Below are 22,620 nucleotides of genomic sequence, written 5' to 3' on the forward strand. Positions count from 1 at the left end.
AAAAAAAAAAAAAAAAAAAAAAAAAAATCATTCTTTTTTATTGTTTAAAATTAATTTTAATTTTCATTAAAGTAATACATGTAAATATTATGGATATCAAACTTTTCTACCTGGCTTATAACAAAAAACAATTCTGCTGCTCTACTCTGCTGCTCTCAGTTCCCATGCTTAGAAGCATTCACATCTTTCACTTATTTTAAAATAAACTTGCTTAAAAATGCTATTTCTTGATTTTTCAGTTTTAGATATTAAACATTGACTTCCTTTGGAAGATAAAGATTTTGCTATCTTAGACCATATGCCCCCAAAATACACATGTGAATTTTCTTTCCATCCTCCCAACATAGTTATGAACTTTCCAGAATTCAAGGCACAAGTTTGCAGATAGAAAGGACCCAGCTGTAACTAGTGCCAAATTTTTTAAGTGCAGACTTAATTATTTATTATTTATGGCTATGAGCATATTACTATTAGGTACATTTCTTTCTAAAACTTTTTTCCCCCCTGCAGTTAATACTTGTGTAACATAAATATTGTTTCAATAAATGCACATACATCAAGCAATCCATCTATTTGTCTTCATAATTAAAATCACATCTCTGGGATTTCTTCATCATCTCGCTCCAATCTGGATTTGCTTGATTTCTAGGCTAACTTCATTTCTCCATTGTCCTGGGAGTGTACTTACCAGTCTCCTTGGTGCTGAACCTATTTCCTGGACTCCATTTCTTCTGGTTTTCTTAGTAGAGACCATTTTCTAGCAGCTTCTTGAAAGGGGCTCATCATAAAAAATTAGAATTCTTGATCTTGTTTGCATTTTTTTCCTCCTCACACTTGGTTGATAATTTGTTTTCGTGTTTTGTAGCTGTTTTCTCTCAGAATTTTGAAAATAGAGCTCCATTATCTTTGAGCATCTTGTGTCATTGGGAAGTTTGATGTGACTGTAATTTCACTCTTTGTGTGACTGTAATTTCACTCTGTATGCCATCCTTTTCCTTTTTCCTTCAGAAGCTTTTAAAATGTTCTATCCCTTCAATATCCTAGAATTTGATAATGTGCCTTTGTTTGATTCCTCCCTTCTTTCCTTTTTTCTTTCTCTCCCCTCTCCCTCCCCCAGCCCTTTCCTCTTCCCCTTTCTCATCTTTCCCTTCCTTTCTCCTTCTCCTTCCCCTTCTTTCCCTTCTTCTTCCTTTCTAGTCCTTTTCCCCTTGATCTTGGGGGAAGCATTCAATACTTTATGATTAAGTTTATTCTTTGCTAAGGTTTTTCTGTAGATAACCTTTGTCAAATTAAGGAATTTACCTTCTTTTCTCAGTTTGTTGGAATAAATAAAATTTAGCATAATACTTTCTTTTTATTTATTGCTGGATTTGATATGCTAATGTTTTGTTTTAAGATTTTTTTTAACTGGCCCGGTACAGTGGCTCATGCCTGTAATCCCAGCACTTTCGGAGGCTGAGGTGGGCAGATCATGAGGTCAGGAGTTCAAGACCAGCCTGGCCAACATGGTGAAACCCCATATCTACTAAAAATACAAAAATTAGCCGGACGTGGTGACGGGTGCTTGTAATCTCAGCTACTCAGGAGGCTCAGGCAGGAGAATCGCTTGAAACTGGAAGGCGGAGGTTGCAATGAGGTAAGATTGAGCCACTGCACTCCAGCCTGGGCGAAAGAGCGAAACTCCTTCTCAAAAAAATAAAAAAAGAGATTTTAAAAATCTATGCTCATGCTTTCCCTTCCCCTTCCCTTCTTTCTCATTGAACTGGTTACTAGGTTGATCCTTTCTGTCTAGAAATCTACATCTTAAATTCTGAAATGTTTTCTTATGTTGTTTCTTTGATAATTTGTTTTTCATTTTCCTATTGTGGAGCTTTTTATTTTTATGCTGGACCTTCTTGACTAAAGCTGTAGTTTTCTCACCTGTTATCCATCTCTGTGTTTTTGTTATACTTTCTGAGGAGAGCTTCTCAAATTTGTTTCCCAACCCTCTTGTTGGCATTTTCTTTGAAATTTTGGATATCATGTTTTTAATTTCCAAGGGCTCTTTTTTGTTCTCCGAATGCTCTGCCTCTCTAAAGACAGCCTATTCTTTAGGTTTGTTTTTTTTGTTTTGTTTTGTTTTGTTTTGTTTTAAGTTATTGGTATTTATTTTTTTTCTTCTGCTTTTATGTCTTTTTCTCCAAGTTCCTTTGTTGTGTTTGTCTTGGGCTTCGAATTTAAAGATAGAGGTTTTCTTTAAATATTTGGTGATCCTTAGCTGTTTGTATTTAGTATGAGGCATAAAAAATACTGAGAACATTGCTGTGTAACTTCTTACACGTATTTTCAATGAATACTGCTCTTTCAGCCCCAGCCACATAACTCCTACCTTTCTTCCGTTCTAAAATACCTGGTACTTCCACTTTCTGAGCTAATTGATTTCATTGTTAGCTTCACTGGCTGTAGGCATTTAACTTTCTCTGGGCTACTGTGTCATTATCCCTGGTCTATCTATTCTCCAACTTCCAAAATTTGTATCACTTTCCTGCTCTCTTCTGTTACTCTGCCGCCTTTGTCCATATGGGTTTATACCTTAAAAATTATTTTCTTTTTGTTTCTTTCTTTATCTTTTTTTTTTTTTTTTTCCTGAGACAGGGTCTCGCTCTGTCGCCCAGGCTGCAGTGCAGTGGTGTGATCTTGGCTCACTATAGCCTTGACCTCCCTGGCTCAAGGAATTCTCCCACCTCAGCCTCCTAAGTACCTGGACTACAGGTGCATGCTACCATGCCTGGCTAATTTTTGTATTTTTTGTAGAGATGGCATTTTGCCATGTTGCTCAGGCTGATCTCGAACTCCTAGGCTCACGTGATCCTCCTGCCTCAGCCTCCCAGATTGCTGAGATTACAGGTGTGTGCCACTGCACCTGGCCTAAAATTTTTTAAATCACCATATTAGTAGAGTTTTAGGAGGGAATATATAAGTAAACTTGTGCTTAGCCTTCCATCTGAATGTTGGCTTACTCAGTGCCTTCCCATCTGGAATATCTCCTCACTTTTCTTCATTTATGCATTATGCTTGCCTCTTTCTTGGAACTTCCTTGATATTTCCAAAATACCAGCTAATGTCTTTCTTTGACTGAACTCATGACTTAGGAACCATGAAAACTTTCCATGAATATTTGAAGGACTGTTACAAAAAAGACAGAAGGAATGAGTGTATTTTTTCTTTTTGAGTGAGGGAGAGACTGAATAAAGCAGGGAGGGTATGAACACAGATTTTAGCCCGCTGTATAAAAGAACTTTCTCACTGTCCAACAATAGCAGAAGTTGCCTCCTCAGAGTCTGGATGGCCCTATGTCTGAGATGATTGGAAATAATTCTTACCTTGGGGTGAGTCAGTCATTTTTTCTAACTGTGTTCTGAGAAGCCAGGTTGGGTGAGAGTGAAGCTGTTCTTCATAGATACCTCAGGTGTACTCAGAACTCTGGGTTCACCACCACTGCTCCTCCAGAGAAGTGCCATTTTTATCTGTTGTATATATAAATTAGGGTTTTTCAAACTACTGTTCTAAGTTCTTTTCTACATTTCTATGAACTAGAATATTTACCACATATTGGGCATTTACCTTGCTCTTGATTGCGTATTAGTATCTAGTTTATTAGCTGTTTTCTAGTGTATGTATGTCTTAGCATGATTTTTAAGTTTTGTGGTAGAGAGCTTGTTATTTTTTCTTTTCTATACTTGTAGAATCTAACTGGTAGTCAGTAAATAATTACCAAAAGTATAACTTGACCCACATGAGTCATTTCTGTTGAATTTTCTCCTTTTCCAAGGTGCTAACCGGATAGTATTAGAAGACTCCAACATTTTGCAGCCTGTGGGACTTACTGTGTTTGAAAACTGGCTCTATTGGATTGATAAACAGCAGCAAATGATTGAAAAAATTGATATGACAGGTCGAGAGGGTAGAACAAAAGTCCAGGCTCGAATTGCCCAGCTTAGTGACATTCATGCAGTAAAGGAGCTGAACCTTCAAGAATACAGTAAGTGTTCATGGGATAAAACTAATTGGAGGAATCGTGTTGTACTTCTGTGTATTTTTAAACTGTTTCCTTTAAGACTTTCATGCACTTTCAGTTTTGACATTTTTTTTTTTAACTCTTCATGTTTGTGTGTGTTTTGTTTTTTTTTTTTTTTTTGGAGACAAAGTCTCGTTCTGTCGCCCAGGCTGGAGTGCAGTGTCACTATTGTGGCTCACTGCAGCCTCTGCCTCCCATGTTCAAGTGATTCTCATGCCTTAGCCTCCAGAGTAGCTGGTATTACAGGTGCATGCCACCATGCCCGGCTAATTTTTTTTTTTTTTTTTAGTAGAAGCAGGGTTTCACCATGTTGTCCAGACTGGTCTCGAACTCCTGACCTCAAGTGATCCTCCCACCTTGACCTCCCAAAGTGCTGGGATTGCAGGTGTGATCCACCGCACCCAGCCTCTTCATGCTTTTAAAGCCTTATGTCAACCTTACCCAGGAACTTTTCCAAATTAAACATGATTTCATAAACCAGAAATGGGGGAAAAGCATGGGTCTTGCTCGTTAAAAAAGAATATTTCGTGGTACAGCAGTGACTACTTATCATGCCTTGTTTTTCTCTCCTTCAATTGCTTTGAGAATACTGATAACATACAGCATCTATTTCTTTTCTTCCCTCTCTATACTTCCCCATAGCTTGAAAAAAAGTAAAAATTATATAATGATGAATATAGTTATAATGGGTTAACCTTATTCTTAAGCAAAACAAACTAAAAATTAGTGTGTAAACATAGAGAAGACTCTGTTTAATCAGTAAGTGCTTGGTTTTTTTCCCCCCTTTTGGATAAATATTTCAATTCCCAGCTTAGAAAAATAGCCATCTCCATGAGCCCTAGGAAGAAAGAAAAGGAGCCAGAAATATTTTCATATTTTTTTTTGAAAATGACTAGTCATCTTGGCCTAGTTCTTAATTCATATCTGTCATCAAAATTACCCTAATAATAGAGAGGAATAAATGAGTTTATATATGTAAAATGTTGTTTAAAAAGTGCCTTCCTAGCAGTCACTACTGTCGATCTTACATGATGGTACCAGGAATGCCAATGTTAAATTGAGTACGAGGGAGAGAATCATCGAAATTCTGTAACTTCTCAGCTCAGTGCTTTTAAATTGAATTTAAGCATGAAAGGAGAATGAGGAAACAGGAGGACCCCTGTACAAGTGTTCATTATGTTGGTACAGTTCCTGAATTTAGAAGTAAAGTTACAAGTATTTGAGAATTAGAAAGTTAAAAATTGTTGTCATTTTATGGTATGACTTGTAGCTCAGGCTGAACATTTAATAGAAATATCATAATGATATCATACCTAAGTTATTTATTCAGTTGATACATGAATATTTCATTACAGAAAATCTCAAGGTTTTCAGAATTTCAAGGGAGAGGTTTTATTTAATAACTAATATGAGTGTATATTAGGTAAATCATTTTTTCAGATGTTTAGTATTAAAGAGAATGGGATTTTTATCAAAAATGTCATGGAATTAAAGGTTGAGAAACACTGCTGCATAGGCTGTATATTCTATATAATGTGTAATGTCTATTTTAGACAGTATGCTCATTTGTAGATAGCTGACTCCCTCAGTCTCATCAGCACAAACTGAAGCAGGACCAATGTTATTGTGGAAGAGAGTCAAATAATAAATGGTGGCTTATATTAGATGTTCATATTTTGTGATGACAGATGTCAGGTTGCTTTTAACACAGGCTAAATAGAACATTCCAAACAATGATTCTTTAAAAATACAACTTGTGAAACAGACTTTGAAAAGTTGCCTAGTGGTTTCTTTACTTAGCCCATGTGTGAGGAAGTTAGACATTTATAGTATTACAAGTTACCTTTTGCAGTTGACCAAATAATTTTGTTTCTGAATTGTTCCGTTACATGTGCCTTTTAAGTTTTTTTCTTCTAATAACTCTTTAATTCTCAATGGATTCCTCATTAAGATACACTTTTTGACTGAAACAGTCTTAGAAATGTGGATTTTCTGAGTTAAAAATCTTAATATAGGGCCGGGCGCAGTGGCTCATGCCTGTAATCCCAGCACTTGGGGAGGCCCAGACGGGCAGATCACGAGGTCAGGAGATCGAGACCATCCTGGCTAACACGGTGAAACCCCGTCTCTACTAAAAAAATACAAAACACTAGCCGGGCGTGGTGGCGGACGCCTGTAGTCCCAGCTACCTGGAGGCTGAGGCAAGAGAATGGCGTAAACCCGGGAGGCGGAGCTTGCAGTGAGCTGAGATCCTGCCACTGCACTCCAGCCTAGGCGACAGAGCGAGACTCCGTCTCCAAAAAAAAAAAAAAATCTTAATATAGGAGAATTCTTATATTTTAAATAGAATAGTACTCAAGTTTCAGCATTCTCCCTAGCAATTTTTTGTTGTTGTTGTTTTTTATAGAGATGGAATCTTGCTCTGCCGCCCAGGCTGGAGTGCAGTGGCACTATCTTGGCTCACTGCAACCTCCGCCTCCTGGATTCAAGCAATTCTTCTGCCTCAGCCTCCCGAGTAGCTGGGATTACAGGTGCATGCCACCACACCCAGCTAATTTCTTTTGTGTTTTAGTAGAGACGGGGTTTCGCTGTTGTGCCCAGGCTGGTCTCAAACTCCTGAGTTCAGACAATCTGCCCGCCTCAGCCTCCCAAAGTGCTAGGATCACAGACATGAGCCACCGCACCCAGCCTCTCCCTAGCAATTTTTCAGTTTCAGTAAACATTTTTTCATATTCACAAAAATTAACATGAGCTTTACCATTACCTTAAAATATTTTATATATAAATTATAAAGACAGTGGTTAGATAGAAGTAGTTTCTTGTATGTTGTGTAGAGATTGAGTGAAGAATCATATTGTATGGAAATAAAAGTCTAAGCTGGACCAGCCTGGCCAGCATGGTGAAATTCCATCTTTACTAAAAATACAAAAATTGGCCAGGCGTGGTGGCACTCGCCTGCAGTCCCAGCTACTTGGGAGGCTGAAGCAGGAGAATCACTTGAATCTGGGAAGCAGAGTTTGCAGTGAGCCATGATCACACCACTGTACTCCAGCCTGAGCTACAGAGCAAGACTGTCTCAAAATAATAATAATAATAAAAGTTAAAAAAAAAAAAAAAAAAGTCGGCCAGGCGCAGTGGCTCAAGCCTGTAATCCCAGCACTTTGGGAGGCCGAGATGGGCGGATCACGAGGTCAGGAGGAGATCGAGACCATCCTGGCTAATACTGTGAAACCTCGTCTCTACCAAAAAAAATACAAAAAAAGGAGCCGGGCGTGGCGGCAGGCGCCTGTAGTCCCAGCTACTCGGGAGGCTGAGGCGGGAGAATGGCGTAAACCCGGGAGGCGAAGCTTGCAGTGAGCTGAGATCCGGCCACTGCACTCCAGCCTAGGCGACAGAGCGAGACTCCGTCTCAAAAAAAAAAAAAAGTCCAAGCTGGTTATACGTTTGATTTTCATAAATAGTTTTGACACGGTTGTCCCTTTTTCTCTTCTCCTCTCCCGCTTGTCTCCCCCTCTACTCCTCCTCTCTCCATCCTCACCTCTTCTCTTTGCAGGACAGCATCCTTGTGCTCAGGATAATGGTGGCTGTTCACATATTTGTCTTGTAAAGGGAGATGGTACTACAAGGTGTTCTTGCCCCATGCACCTGGTTCTGCTTCAAGATGAGCTATCATGTGGAGGTAAATATGTTGTAATTTTCTTGTGCAACCCCAAATGCAAACATATTCCATATCTTAAGCCTAGACTTCTATGACTAGGCATTGAAGTTGCTCTGTCTACTAACTTGATTGGTTACTTGTATTCCATTCATTTGTACTATATTAGGCTTTTCTGTTATTCTTCTCTGCCACCCTGTCCAGCCTCATTATCATCATTTTACTCTGTTTCTTTGACTCTTTTACACTCCACATATAAGTGAGATCATGTACTATTTGTGTTTCTGTGCCTAGCTTATTTCACTTAACAGGATGTCTTCCAGGTTCATCTGTGTTGTTGCAAATGACAGGATTTCCTACTTTTTTTGACTGAATAGTATTTCATTGCATATATATTACCACACTTTTCTGTGAATGAGTATGCTTCCTAATACTAAAGTAGCCTCTCCCCTCTCCCAAAAGGTAACAAAATGAATTAATTTTACCTCCTGTAATCTCTCTCCACTAAATTCTAGATTCTCTAAGTTTATGTGTCATTGTTGGGAATGTGTCTGATGGAAAGAATATTCTTTTGTTCAAATCCATCAGCAAATTCCCATTGCTTCTTTATCTAGTAAAAAATGACTTTTAAAAAGATATCACTGAGTATAGTGATACTGTTGTAGTCAAATTAGTTTAATCACTCAGCGGGTATAACAAATAGATACATTCCTTTGTTAAATTATAGTATGACGGTATCAGGCGCCATAATAGTATTCATACCCTTAATTCAGATATCCTCCTTTTGGGGATAATTTTAAGTTTAATTCAACTGAAGGAAAAAGACTACATCATACTATTATCTACAGTGGCAGAAATTTTTAACTAATTTCTAATGGTATGAAAAGTATTAAGTAAAATAATTGAGTTATACAGCTATTAAATGTTATAATCATGAAGTTGATGTAAAAATGTTGCTAAAATGACAACTACATAAAATATATATTTCTGTAATAAACAAATATTGAAAGAATATGCATTCAACATATAAAAATTGTTGATCAGGGTAGGATTACAAGTAAATTTATTCTTCAAACTATAAGTTTTTAAAAAAATAAATAATACATGTATTCAGTAGCAGCTATGGGCACTGTGCCTGGACTGTAGGGGATTTGAAGAGCTTTGAGATGGCAGGGAAATCAGATGTGTACACGAAGTTAAGCTCTGGTACTTTAAATTTTTAAAAATAGGGATTGCACAGTAATATGAATGTACTTAATGTCATTGAGCTATGCACTTTAAAGTGGTTAAACTGGTAAATCTTATGTTTACTTTACCACCCCCCACCCAAAAAAAAGCATGTGTTTCCCTGTCAGGGTGCTAGACTGTTACTTTAAGTGAGGCAAATCCTAGAAAAATTTCTCTTTATGTTAATGATAACATGGATAAAACTGAGTCAAGGATCTCATCTTCCATTTGAAAATATCTTTTAAAGGGCCTTTTTTCTTGCTTGCACATTTAGCAATTATTTTTAATGTATGTATTAAAACGAGTTTTGGCAGATGTATACAACTGTGTATTTCATTGCTATAAGAAATACCTGAGTCTGGGTAATTTATAAAGAAAAAGTTTAATTGGCTCAGGGTTCTGCTGGCTGTATTGCTCAGCTTCTGAATAGGCCTCAGGAAACTTTGATGGCTGGGGTGAAGAGTGAGCAGGCAGGTCACATGGCAAAAGAGGGAGCAAGACAGAGAGTAGACTAGAGGGAGTGCCACACACTTTTAAACAACCAGGTCCTCCCAAGAATTCATTTACTATCAGGAGGATAACACCAAGGCATGAGCAATCTACCCCCATGATCCAAAAACACCGCCCACCAGGCCTCACTTCCAATATTGGGGATTACATTTCAACATGAGATTTGTGGGGGACAAATACCCAAACTATATCACACAGTTTGCATGACATGCAGTTCAAAGTAGTGTCCTTCGTTTTATGTTTATTAATTTCTTTCTATCCCCAGCCAAATTCAAAGCTCTTTAAGGACATGGATATATTTTATCTACTTTAATTCCCACACAATATAGATAGGGTAGGGCTGAATACATAATAGACTCTTATTAAATAATCCCTAAAATTCCCCATGTAAAATGTTCACCTGTAATCTGCAATATTCTCTGTTGGAAAGTTACAGGGTTTTCTGACCCATGGTCATATCATAAGTTTATGGGTTCTCTTAGATAATTCACTAACAGACAAGTGTAAATAACTACTGTATAATTTACCTGTCAGTCATTCTTTCAGGTAAAAATGACATTCCATTTTGAGTTGCATTTACAACTCAAAACAAATGCTTTCCCATTAGAAACTGTCATGCTTAGGTTTGCAACATGAGCTTTATGCGTAATTGACATTTGATTGATCAGAACATTAAAGAGGCATACACTTGGGTTGATTTTAATATCATTAATTTTCTATTGATTCATCAATAACATTCTTAAGTGAAGTTGGTCTTTTTGTGTGTTTGTTTAAACTGTACATATGTGACTGTATAGTACAGTGATTACTAATAAAGTTTGTTGTCATTTCTCTGAGTCTGCTAAGGTACCAAGTTTTATTCACTATTCCTTTTGTAGCATCAGTGCAAACGTAGCCAAAAAAAAGCAGTGACATCTTAATGTTATTATAAAAATAGTTTTTACCTAGTGGGTCCCATGAAAGAGGTCTCAGGAACCCCTAAGGGTTCATGGACTATCCTTTCAGAAGCTTAGAGCTAGAAAACTTTTGAGTGCTAGGCTAACTTTAAAATATTTGGTAATTATAGTGATTATTCCTAGGTTATGTGTGAGATTGTAATGGATTGCAAATATTATAATCCTGTTTGGATTACAATATATGAAAAAACTTTTGCCTTATAGTTTTGCAGGCAAAAGTTTATAGTGAATATAAAGGAAGTAATGTGAAAACCTTTATTTCTTCTTTAAATAGATGAGATAGTCATAAATCGTATTTATCATAAAGTATTTTGTGTATGTTAATTATTAAATGAGCTTCACTCAGGTATGTGTTTGTACTTCTGTGTGACCATGATTGTGTTTTTGTCACTCCCCTTCTCCTTGTTCATTTGAAGAACCTCCAACATGTTCTCCTCAGCAGTTTACTTGTTTCACGGGGGAAATTGACTGTATCCCTGTGGCTTGGCGATGCGATGGGTTTACTGAATGTGAAGACCACAGTGATGAACTCAATTGTCCTGTATGCTCAGAGTCCCAGTTCCAGTGTGCCAGTGGGCAGTGTATTGATGGTGCCCTCCGATGCAATGGAGATGCAAACTGCCAGGACAAATCAGATGAGAAGAACTGTGAAGGTATCCAGAATTCCTCAGTGCCTCAGCATGCAATCCTTTTTTCCCATTCAGTTGTTTAAACTTCAGTATTACTTGGCTTAGTGTCAGTGGGGTTTTTCCAGTACATATGACTGTATCACTTCTGATCATAGTACCATGTTTCATATTATTGTTTTAATTCACTTCATATGCATAAGATTTATACAAATTAATAAGCTTTGAAAATTGAGAAATTAAACTAAAAGATACCAGGCCTTCAGGATATAAAATAGTCCCTGTTTCCAATGAGCTCTGAATTACACTCTAACATGTTTTATATTCTTCACTTTCCTTGACTAACCTTTCCCATGGTAAAAACAACCCAGCCAAGTTCTCTAGAATTCTTTAGTGAAAGAGGGAATTTAATGTAAAGAATAGGCCAGTCACAGTGGCTCATGCCTGTAATCCCAGCACTTTGGGAGACCGAGGTGAGCGGATCACGAGGTCAGGAGATCGAGACCATCCTGGCTAACGCGTTGAAACCCCGTCTCTACTAAAAATACAAAAAATTAGCCGGGCGTGGTGGCGGGCGCCTATAGTCCCAGCTGCTTGGGAGTCTGAGGCAGGAGAATGACGTGAACCTGGGAGGCGGAGCTTGCAGTGAACCAAGATCGCGCCACTGTACTCCAGCCTGGGCAACAGAGCAGACTGCTGTCTTAAAATAATAATAATAATAATAATAATAATAATAATAAAAATTAGGAAATTTTCCTGCTGGATTTTTCCCCCACGTCTTCTTTTCCTCCCCTCTCAACCAAATGGAACTCCAGAGAATAATATTTAAATTACAGCTAAAAGTCTAATTTGTTTTTCATTTGTATTCAGAAAGCACCTTTTGACTCTTGCCAGAGTTTGACTTTACATGATATTAAAAATAAGAAAACTATTTACATTTTTTTCCAGTGCTTTGTTTAATTGATCAATTCCGCTGTGCCAATGGTCAGTGCATTGGAAAACACAAGAAGTGTGATCATAATGTGGATTGCAGTGACAAGTCAGATGAACTGGATTGTTGTAAGTAGGACTGAGATCTATAAATTACTCTTAACAGAGAATTTAAACAATTTTTTTCTTATGAGTGAGGTTTACTTATCAAGATTTCCTAAGTAATAATATTAAGCTAATTATTTGTGGGAAGGTTTTTTTATGTTTTGCTTTCAGTAATTCTTTAAACATAGCAGTTCTCTTATGCACAGAAATCATCACAGAAACATTTAATAAAGTACTAGAAAAGAATAAATATTATTTTACTATAACCAAAGTTACAAAATTCTCAAATCATTTAGATACATAGAAATCAGCCGGGCATGGTGGCTCACACCTGTAATCCCAGCATTTTGGGAGGCCGAGGTGGGCGGATCACTTGAAGTCAGGAGTTTGAGACCAGACTCTATCTGTACTAAAAATACAAAAATTAGCTGGGCGTGGTGGTACATGCCTGTAATCCCAGCTACTGGGAGGCTGAAGCAGGAGAACCATTTGAACCCGGGAGGCGGAGGTTGCAGTGAGCTGAGATCACGCCATTGCACTCCAGCCTGGGCCACAGAGCAAGTCTCAGTCTCAAAAAAAAAGAAATCAATTGGTCTGAACTTAGTTTCTGAATGTTAGTCCATGTTTAACTGTATTCCATTGTTTTCTTGAAGTGTTTCCACCAGTTTCTCGATGGCTAGAAGATTTTAAGAGCTTTCTTAAAATGCATCCTGAAGACAGGCCAACGTATACCCCTGGACTTTGGGACCCTTGGCTAAATAGCCTATAGTTTCTTAAAGGTTCATAAAAGGTTCATAACTGTTGACAAGTGCCCTAAAACAGTAGTCCCAACTTTTTTAGTACCAGAGACTGGTTTCGTGGAAGACAGTTTTTCCAAGTGGGGATGGATAATGGTGTCAGGATGAAAATGTTCTACCTCAGATCATCAGGCATTACTTAGATTCTCATAAGGAGCGTGCAGCCTAGATCCCTCACACGCACAGTTCACAACAGGGTTCGCACTCCTATGAGAATCGAATGCTGCCACTGATCTGACAGGCGATGGAGCTCAAGCGGTAATGCTTTCTGGCCCGCCACTCACCTCCTGCTTTGTGGCCCAGTTCCTAACAGGCCATGGACCAGTACCCGTCCGTGGCCAGGGGCTTGGGGATCCCTGCCCTAACGTATAATGTATCCCAAATTGATAAACTTAATTCTGAATGGAATTCAGCCTAAGCCAGGTCTACCCTGTCAAATATATTTGATAGAATTTAGATAGGATTAATTTAAAAGTTCTTTCACCTGTAACAAGAACTTTAAGTTAGTATTTTTACAAAGTTCAAGTGGAACTACTCAGTAAGACTTAGACTCTATTCATTTATTCAACAAGCATTTACTGCCCTGTTGTAGACACTCTGCTATGTATGCTGAGGAAACATGCTACCTGCACCAAGTTTCTCAAAGTCCCCCTATCGTTGAAATAGTAGCAAGAATAGGAATCCTGGAACTAAGCAGAGCTGGATTTGAATCCTACCTCCTTCCTCCAACAGATGATTTGTTCTTTTTAAACTTTAGTTTCCTCACCTTTATTTTTTATTTTATTTATTTTTTGAGACAGGGTCTCACTCCCATCACCCAGGCTGGAGTGCAGTGGCACGGTCATAGCTCACTGCAGCCTCAACCTCCAGGGCTCAGGTGATTCTCCCACATCAGCCTCCCAAGTAGCTGGGACTACAGGTATGCACTGCCACACCCAGCTAATTTTTTGTATTTTTAGTGAGACGGTATTTTGCCATGTTGCCCAGGCTGGTCGCAAACTCCTGAGCTTAAGCAATCCACCCACTTCGACCTCGCAAAGTGCTGGAATTACAGGTCTTCATCTTCAAAATGAAGAGAATGATGCTTAGCCTGATGCCTGCAAGAAAATTAAATGATTTAACATATATATCATTTAGCCTAAAAAACACATAGCCTGACTCATAGTAGATACATTGATTATGGAGTGTAAGTGCTGTAATAGAAATCTACACAGGTAGCAGTAGAAATGAGAGAGAAGTCAGCTTTTTAGGGACAAAGATGGACTTGATCAAGGAAGGCATCTTAGAAAAATGGTATTTAAGATTGGGTGTTGTGCCAGGTGTGCTGGTACCTCAGCACTTTGGGAGGCCAAGGTGGGCGGATCACGAGGTCAGGGGTTTGAGACCAGCCTGGCCAACCTTGTGAAACCCCATCTCAACTAAAAAAACAAAAATTAGCTGGGCTTGGTGGCGGACACCTGTAATCCCAGCTACTCAGGAGGCCGAGGCAAGAGAATCCTTTGAACCCAGGAGGTGGAGGTTGCAGTGAGCTGAGATTGCAGCATTGTACTCCAGCCTGGGCAACAGGGCAAGACTCCATCTCAAAAAAAAAAAAAAAAAAAAGATTGGGTGTTGATCAATGAATAGTGTTCATTATGTAGATAAGTGGAGAAATTGCATTTTTGGCAGAGGGAATATACTGTTCAAAAGCAGAAAAGAGTGAAACAGGCACCTTTGGGAAACTCCATGTAATGGGACTGCCAAAATACAGGCTGTGTTGAGGAGTGTCAGCAAGAGATAACATAGGTAAAGGTACAATCATGGAAGACTATGCTTTTCTTCTAAAGAAAATAGACAATATTAACAATGGAGAGTGGAGAGTCACTGAAAATTTCAAGAGAAAGACTAGCATGGTCAAGCAATACAGAAGCTATAAAGCCAGTGGGTTGGAGGTGATAAGCTTATAGGCAGGGAAATCTGTGAGGTTGGTTGCTTTCAAACTTCTTTTGATCACATCAAGAGGAATACAGAGATGTGAGCTCATGCATTTAAAAAGGTGTCACACAACACTTCAATATTTACCCATATTATATAGAATGCATTCTGACATTTTCTGTTTCATTTTTTCAAAGCTGGTTGTAACCCACTAAATCATTCTCACCATTTATGAATGATATGCAGCCTGTAATTTAAAAAGAAAGCTATTAGAGTTTAGGCAGAAGATGATAAAGATCTCAATCATGAGGAGGAGGAGGAGTAGGGGTGGCAAGGAGAGAACAGATTTCGGGGTTATTTCGGAAGTAGAATAAAGAGGAATTGGTAACCACTTAGATATAGTTGGTAAGTTTAAGTTGACCCACAGACCTCATTGAGTGACTGGAGGCATTAAATGGGATATATAGCAGGAACTGAAAACCAAAGTACCTACCCCATCTTGGCTGCAGATGTAATGTTTGATTGATGTGATGTTTAATTTACATGAAATGCCTTTAGGCAGGCGTGTACTTTGCCACAAGCCCCATCACTTTTTATTATCTTATACTAGATGACTTCATTTATGGTCTCTTTACCCCTGGAATCTAGGAGAAATGACTGATGATGGTGACTGATGATGTTGCCTGAGAGGTACGCATGGAATATCCCACTGAAGCTCTTCAGGAAGTTGACTATAAGGAACTGTGGCTCAGAAGAGAGATGTGGTGCTTTTTAGTTTATTGATGATAATTAAAGCTGTGGCAGTAGATAGAACCTCCCAGGACAGTAAGCTGAGGAGGAAAATAGTAGGTGATAGATAGAAATCTCTCTGGGAAGGACCTACACTTAAGATGCCGGCAGAAGAGAATGAAGCCAACAAAGGAAGCAGAGAAAGAATAATCAGAAATAGTAAAACTAAGAGTGGTATCTTGGAAGGATATTGATCAGACATTTTTTTAAGAGTAAACAGGAACCAGCAGTATTGTGTAAAGAGGTCAGTGAAATGAAGAATATATTGAATATGGCAAATAGTAGAACTTTGTTGCCAGAACAGTTTCAGTGCAGTAGTAAGGGTGGAAGTCTGATTTCAGGGAGTTACAGTGTGACCAGAGACTAGGAATTGAGGGTAGTGAATGTAAACTTCTTTCTTGAAGCTTGGCATTGCAAAGGAATGTTAAGGCACTAAAAAGGAATGAAAAGATGAGACGGTTGTTCTTAAGAACTAAAAAGAGTCTATGCTTCAGATTCCACAGACTAAATTTGTAAATGATAATCCCTACATATTATGTAACTTAGAGATGTCATTTTCACGCATTTCTTTCAAATAATCTGTCAGAGGATGAGTGTAGCTATATGGATGGGAGATTTGAGTTAAGATGAAGCAGAAGGAAGTTTTTTAAAGGATCTGCAACTGTGAGATATAATTTAACTGTTCAGAATGGAAGAATTTTCCCTCTGAATAGAAAGAGTAATGCTCTAATTTTGATAAGCTCACTTTCCCTCTACCTCTGGTATTGATGCCCTCTGCTTCTTAAAGCCTCAGGTAGCTCAGGAATCCAGGGAAGGTGAATCCCTGGGGCAAGTGTCCTCTTCTGGCAGTCTGGCCTTTCTTTGTGAGTCCTCCAGTAATCAGGTATTAAAGACCTTATATTCCTTGGTCTCAGGCAACTAGACAGCCTGAAGGCCAGCAGCATAGGGGATTTGAGAGCTAAGGCTCATCTTTAGTTTCCAGTTTTCATTCATCAGGCCTACATGTCACTATTCAAATCTAAAATCTAACATGTGCTCAGAGCTGATTTTGGCTTCTTCACCATTCCAGGTAAAACATTTGATGACTTGCCTGGGGTTATCCCTTCTGGCCATAAATTTTTTCCTGAAATCTTGGAATAACCTTGTTCATTTGTATGGTATATAGAATGAAGTAGAATGGATTTTATCTGTTTACTTATTTAAAGCTTCTTAATGGTGTTTAAATCTGTACTTCATTTACCATCTTTGTTTCTGTCAGTTTACAATTACACTTTCCAACCTATTGTTTTATTTCTGTCTTCACTTAAGGGTAGTTCATTTTGATTCCTAATGATGACATTTATTCCATATGTCCTTGGGGTGTGGTGTGTATGTATTCATAAAAAAGAAAAGTGCTTATGAATTATCTTCATTAGGCTTATAGCTTCGCATTCCTATTAGCAAGCCCTCTTTTTGATTACTATTTTGAATATACAGTTGTTTTTTCTATTAAATAACCATACTGCATTCTTCATTGTAGATCCAACTGAAGAACCAGCACCACAGGCCACCAATACAGTTGGTTCTGTTATTGGAGTAATTGTCACCATTTTTGTGTCTGGAACTATATACTTTATCTGCCAGAGGATGTTGTGTCCACGTATGAAGGGAGATGGGGAAACTATGACTAATGACTATGTAGTTCATGGACCAGCTTCTGTGCCTCTTGGTTATGTGCCACACCCAAGTTCTTTGTCAGGATCTCTTCCAGGTGAGTCAGGATGGATCCATTGAGAATCAAGTCTTTGGTCCTGCAAGACTGCCAGGTTTCCATTGTGGAAGAGAATACTACCTAGAGTCTGTTTGAAACCATATTAACTCTGAGTTTAAACAATTAGAAGAACAAATGTTCTTTTTTACTATTAGCACCCTCTCTTTACACAGAAGGCCTTAGATATGGTTTGGTAGAAATTGTCAGAGCATATAAAGCAAATACAAATGCAAGCTCTAAGCCTCTCTGACTACAATTCTGAATGTATGCTACAGAAGGTGAATCAGCCAGTTGTTTAGTGAAAGAGTTATAAACCACAGGTTCTTTAAGTTCACCACCAGGGAACTCTAGTACTATGGAGCCCATGAATAAAAGGAGGCCAAAAATTATGTAAGACTCCCTTCAGCCAACAAAGATTTGTAAATAGCTGGATGATAGAAGAGAGGAATATGTCTTATGTTTTCTCCTGACTTCATGTGCTAACAGGGGACAAAGGGCTACTTTAGGCATAGCTGAGTGGCCAGAAGTTTTACACCATGTTGCTCTAGGGAAGTGGCGTTCTTTTTAATGTTTTCTGGTGACCTTAGTTAAAAGAAGCCTTCCTTTTAATGAATATGGAGAAGGAGGTGCCTTGCAAAACCCTGTAAAATAGGAACTTACTATGGGTGTAACTCTTAAGTAGACAAACATGGTTTTTAAACTGTTAATGGTAATGTTTCTTTGTTGCCATACCTATTTTCAGTTAGTGGAATTTGGGAAGCTTCTTGGAAAAAATAGAATTTCTTCTTTAGCGCTGGTAGTTTTGATTCTAGCAACATTTATATTCATTAGATGAAAAAATACTCTTTCATATGTTGTTTGTGCCCTAAAAAATGTTTTTTGTTTTCTTTTGAGCAAGTCTGTTATTTAATATACTCTGCCTCACAACCTCTACCCTTTACAGTCCTTTCAAATCCTCCAAGAGGTTGAAAAGCCCTTATTTTAAATAGCTCTGCTTCTACCAGGGGAGGGAGAAGGCGGGAGCTGTTCTTGGCTTTGTTCTAGGCCAGCTTTTTCAGTAGAAGCATTCACTTCTAGAGAACATTCATTTCCTTTCTCCATTAAATGTTTTCAATTATAGGAATAGAGTGTAAGTTATTTTAAAATCAGACTACTTGACTATTAATATTTGTCATCCTACTGTTGAATAAAATTGCTTGATACGTTTTTATAGATCTTACTCGTCTTCAGTTTTTATCTTCCTTTTGTTTTAGGAATGTCTCGAGGTAAATCAATGATTAGCTCCCTCAGTATCATGGGGGGAAGCAGTGGACCCCCCTACGACCGAGCCCATGTTACAGGAGCATCATCAAGTAGTTCTTCAAGCACCAAAGGCACTTACTTCCCTGCAGTAAGTAGTCTGTTTTCCTTTGAATGCAACATATATAGGATCTTAGATATTTTAACTCATTTAAATGTGGGTGATCAGTGATAGTAATGTAAAAGTAGTTTTTGAATGTGAAATTTAGGCATAAAGGGCTCAAAGAAGAATTTACCACATCCTGCCCCCCAATGCTTATAAGTCTTTTCAGTTACTGTGTAATAACCAGAATACTTGAAAGCATTGGGCATTACTTTCACATTTCAAGTAAAAGTAGAACTACTGAATGGTACCTCTTGAGGGATTAGCACCTTCATTTTATGACTTCCCAAAAGAGGAAGCACACCTGGAATTTCTCCTAAATCAATAATTTTTCTCTAAATACTTATAATTTTAAATAACCAGGACCTAGCTGTGCTGACCAATGATTTTAGGTTACAGATTTTCATTTTGTCACTTTCCACTTTTTAGCCATAATGAGGTCTTAGGGAATGAGGAAGCCATAGTCCTAAAGTACTGTTTCAGGTCAATTCTTTGGAAAAGAAGAATTGTGCTAATAACGTATTGTTTAGAAACACTAATAAAGGAAGAAAAGTTCAAAGAAAGTCTAATAGTTTCTGTGTTGTTACTTTAATGTTTTAATTTTCTTTTAGATTTTGAACCCTCCACCATCCCCAGCCACAGAGCGATCGCATTACACTATGGAATTTGGATATTCTTCAAACAGTCCTTCCACTCATAGGTCATACAGGTAACACACATCCTCCTCTAAAATACGTTGCAGTATTTATTAGAAAGTGTTTTAGTTGTGGACCTGGTGTATCTCCAAATGAGTAGACGATGGTCACCAGAGAGAGACTAGTCATCTTGTCTTGGTAGTACTGACATTGCCTCTACCACAAATCCTTTCCTTTCAGGATGTTATACTTTTTTAAAAATTTTTTGAGATGGAGTTTCGCTCTTGTCACCCAGGCTGGAGTGTAATGGCATGATCTCAGCTCACTGCAACCTCTGCCTCCTGGGTTCAAGTGATTCTCCTGCTTCAGCCTCCCTGGTAGCTGGGATTACAGGCCTGCGTTACCACACCCAGCTAATTTTTGTATTTTTAGTGGGAACGTTTCACCATGTTGGCCAGGCTGGTCTCGAACTCTTGATCTCAGGTGATCCCCCGCCTTGGCCTCCCAAAGTGCTGGGATTACAGGCATGAGCCACCACACCCAGCCTATACATTTTTTTTTTTTTTTTTTTTAAAGAGAATCACAGATGCTGGCTTTTAGAATAATAAAATACAGCCTCAGGCTTTGGCAGTGTTCTAAGGAGGAATTACCCACCAAAATGACTGGTTTCAAAATAGTTTGATATTCTAAGAATGAAATATTGGGGTAAGATTGGTTCATAGAATTGAGAGTTTAAAACAGCAGCATACTAAGAGCACAGAATTTTAGAAAAGTTGAGAGAAATGTAAGTTCAGCCATTGCTTGCATATGCTATTAAAATCTGGAGTGAAAGATTTCTCATGTAGTTGCATGGAATAAAGAAAGATTGAAATAAATAAAGTGTATTTGTAAGCCAATAAAGAGGAAATTATTGCTTTTTGATAATTTATGAGTCTATAAGGTGTGTTGAGCAGGTCAGGTACTGTTGTGTCAGCTTCCACTTCTATGTTCCTTGAACGGCCAACAGATCAGCAGCAGCATGAGAGTTTCTGTCTAAACACTGAAGTGGCCAGGGTTTATGGGCATCCCTCAAGTGCCTGTTATCTTCGAGATAATCTTTTCTATATGCTGTCCTCTCTAGATAACCTTCTATTATCTTCCCTAGCATTGCAGTCAGATTGGCCTGATAGGACCTCACTCATGTGTAGAAATAAAGTGGGAACCACTGAAAGTATCTCACTCAGAATTCTTATTTCAGTTTAGATAAGACTGTTTGAATAGCCTTGGCTTTGAACTGATTGTTTTAATGATTTGTTGTAATGCTGCTTTCCCTGACACAAGTTTCTTCTAGGAAGCCAAAACAGAAAAAGCAGAAGCCTGAAAATTGAGAAATGAGAAAAGATATAAAATTTTATTTTTAAAAAGTAATGTCTTTAATTCAGATTGAATGAGGCACTCATCAGAATAAACACGATTGCATAAAAAACTGTTCTTGCTTAACTGTTTTCCATATAAGCCCAATTTCTGTTCCTCTGCGTCAAAATTTTCATCATTTGTTGAGATTTTGGTCTAAACTGGGACATGAAAGAATTTTATTAATTCAGTTTGTTTTATTTTTTTCATGAAAATAGAAGTATTTGGACTTTTAAATGTTAACCTTAGAAATTCACCAAGGATTGACACCTGATTGGACAAAAAGTTAAGACCAAAAAAGAAAAAAAAAAAAACAGTAACTGTGACATCATGTCAGTATTGATAGTAAAAAGCCTTTGAGAACTCGCTCAGTGTGTCACATAACTTTTGGTCTCTGGCAGCCTTGCAGCCTTTTTATTTTATTTTATTTTATTTTATTTTATTTATTCATTTATTTATTTTGAGACAGGGTCTTGCTCTGTTGCCCAGGCTGGAATGCAGGGGCACAATCACAGCTTACTGCAATCTCCACCTCCCAGGCTCAAGCAGTCCTTCTGCCTCAGCCACCCAAGTAGCTGGGACTATAGGTGTGTGTCAACACTCCTGGCTCACTTGTTTTAATTTTTTGTAGAGGTGGAGTCTTGCTATGATGCCCAGGCTGGTTTCTTTCTTTCTTTCTTTGTTAAAGACTAATCAAATGCAGTAGTAAGAAGGAGAGACAGAGTAGAACAAGGAGTTTGATCTGTAACTGTGAACAATCATGGCAGCCATTTCTTTTGAAGTCAGTCCAAGTGATAGCAAATGGTTTGTATCCTGGGTTCCTGGGATATATTACCTTGTGGTGCTGTATATCACAAGGTGTTTTATGAATGGTTGTATCAGTTTTTAACTTGCTTTTGCCCCTTCTCTTGTAGTCAATCCTATCCTCTTGATCCTTTGATGAGAAAGCTTATGAAAAAAATCTTTGGGATAAGTTTAAGATCAGCTTTACCATATTTAGAGTAAACAGGTATAAGAAGTTACAAATAGAAGTGGAAATGACAGAAAAGCCAGAACTTAGGTCAAATCTTATTCTCACTAGTATGTTTCTGTCTTTGCAATGCCTTTTTCTTTAGTTAGCAATGCTACAAACCTAACAACTGTACATCCCTTATAAAGATAAATAAGTGTAAGAAAATAGCTAGGCTCTGAAATATACATTAGAAAATTCACTGACCCTTTATGTGATTTTAAATTTTATCATTTTGATGTTAAAGCTGCTTTTTTTTTTTTTTTTTTTTTTTTTTTTTTTTTTTTTGAGACGGAGTCTTACTCTTGTCCTCGGGCTGGGAGTGCAGTGGCCGGATCTCACTCACTGCACAATGCTGCTGCCTCCCGGGTTCACCGCCATTCCTCCTGCCTCAGCCTCCCGAGTAGCTGGGACTTACAGGCGCCGCGGCCACCTCGCCCGGGCTAGTTTTTGTATTTTTTAGGTAGAGACGGGGTTTCACGTGTTTTCGCCAGGGATGCGTCTCGATCTCCTGACCTCGTGATCTGCCCGTCTCGGCCTCCCAAAGTGCTGGGATTACAGGCTTGAGCCACCGCGCCCGGCCTAAAGCTGCTTTTATGACAGGTACTTATCTATACACAGGGAATGAAAACTGTTTCCCCCAACCACAGCAATTTCCCTTTGCTAAGGTAACAGTAATGGAATAGTTATGCCCCTGAGGCTGTCTACCAAAATCCAGCCTGGATTGTACAGAAATTGTACAGAATTGTACAGAAGAAAGAAATGAAGTCTTCAGATGTCATTAAATTAATTATTCATCAGGTTAATTTTGGAGTAAAGAATGTTGAGGAAATACTGACGTGTTTGAGCAGTATAAAATATGTAGA

The 22,620-nt window shown here is 38.2% G+C and overlaps 1 protein-coding gene across 3 annotated transcripts in view; it reads left to right on the plus strand.

Annotated features, from left to right (window-relative positions):
- Positions 1 to 22,620, plus strand: part of LRP6 (LDL receptor related protein 6) — a 162,809-nt gene that overhangs the window by 134,516 nt on the left and 5,673 nt on the right. For all 3 annotated transcript variants that reach the window (XM_017864558.1, XM_017864559.1, XM_017864560.1), the window contains 7 exons: positions 3,812 to 4,021; positions 7,611 to 7,736; positions 10,822 to 11,058; positions 11,980 to 12,090; positions 17,086 to 17,316; positions 18,570 to 18,706; positions 19,330 to 19,427. In XM_017864558.1, coding sequence (XP_017720047.1) covers positions 3,812 to 4,021; positions 7,611 to 7,736; positions 10,822 to 11,058; positions 11,980 to 12,090; positions 17,086 to 17,316; positions 18,570 to 18,706; positions 19,330 to 19,427 — 1,150 coding nt within the window. The remainder of the gene's footprint in view (positions 1 to 3,811; positions 4,022 to 7,610; positions 7,737 to 10,821; positions 11,059 to 11,979; positions 12,091 to 17,085; positions 17,317 to 18,569; positions 18,707 to 19,329; positions 19,428 to 22,620) is intronic.

This window comes from Rhinopithecus bieti, unplaced genomic scaffold (genome assembly GCF_001698545.2).
Source record: "Rhinopithecus bieti isolate Rb0 unplaced genomic scaffold, ASM169854v2 scaffold_76074, whole genome shotgun sequence".
NCBI classification, from domain to species: domain Eukaryota; kingdom Metazoa; phylum Chordata; class Mammalia; order Primates; family Cercopithecidae; genus Rhinopithecus; species Rhinopithecus bieti.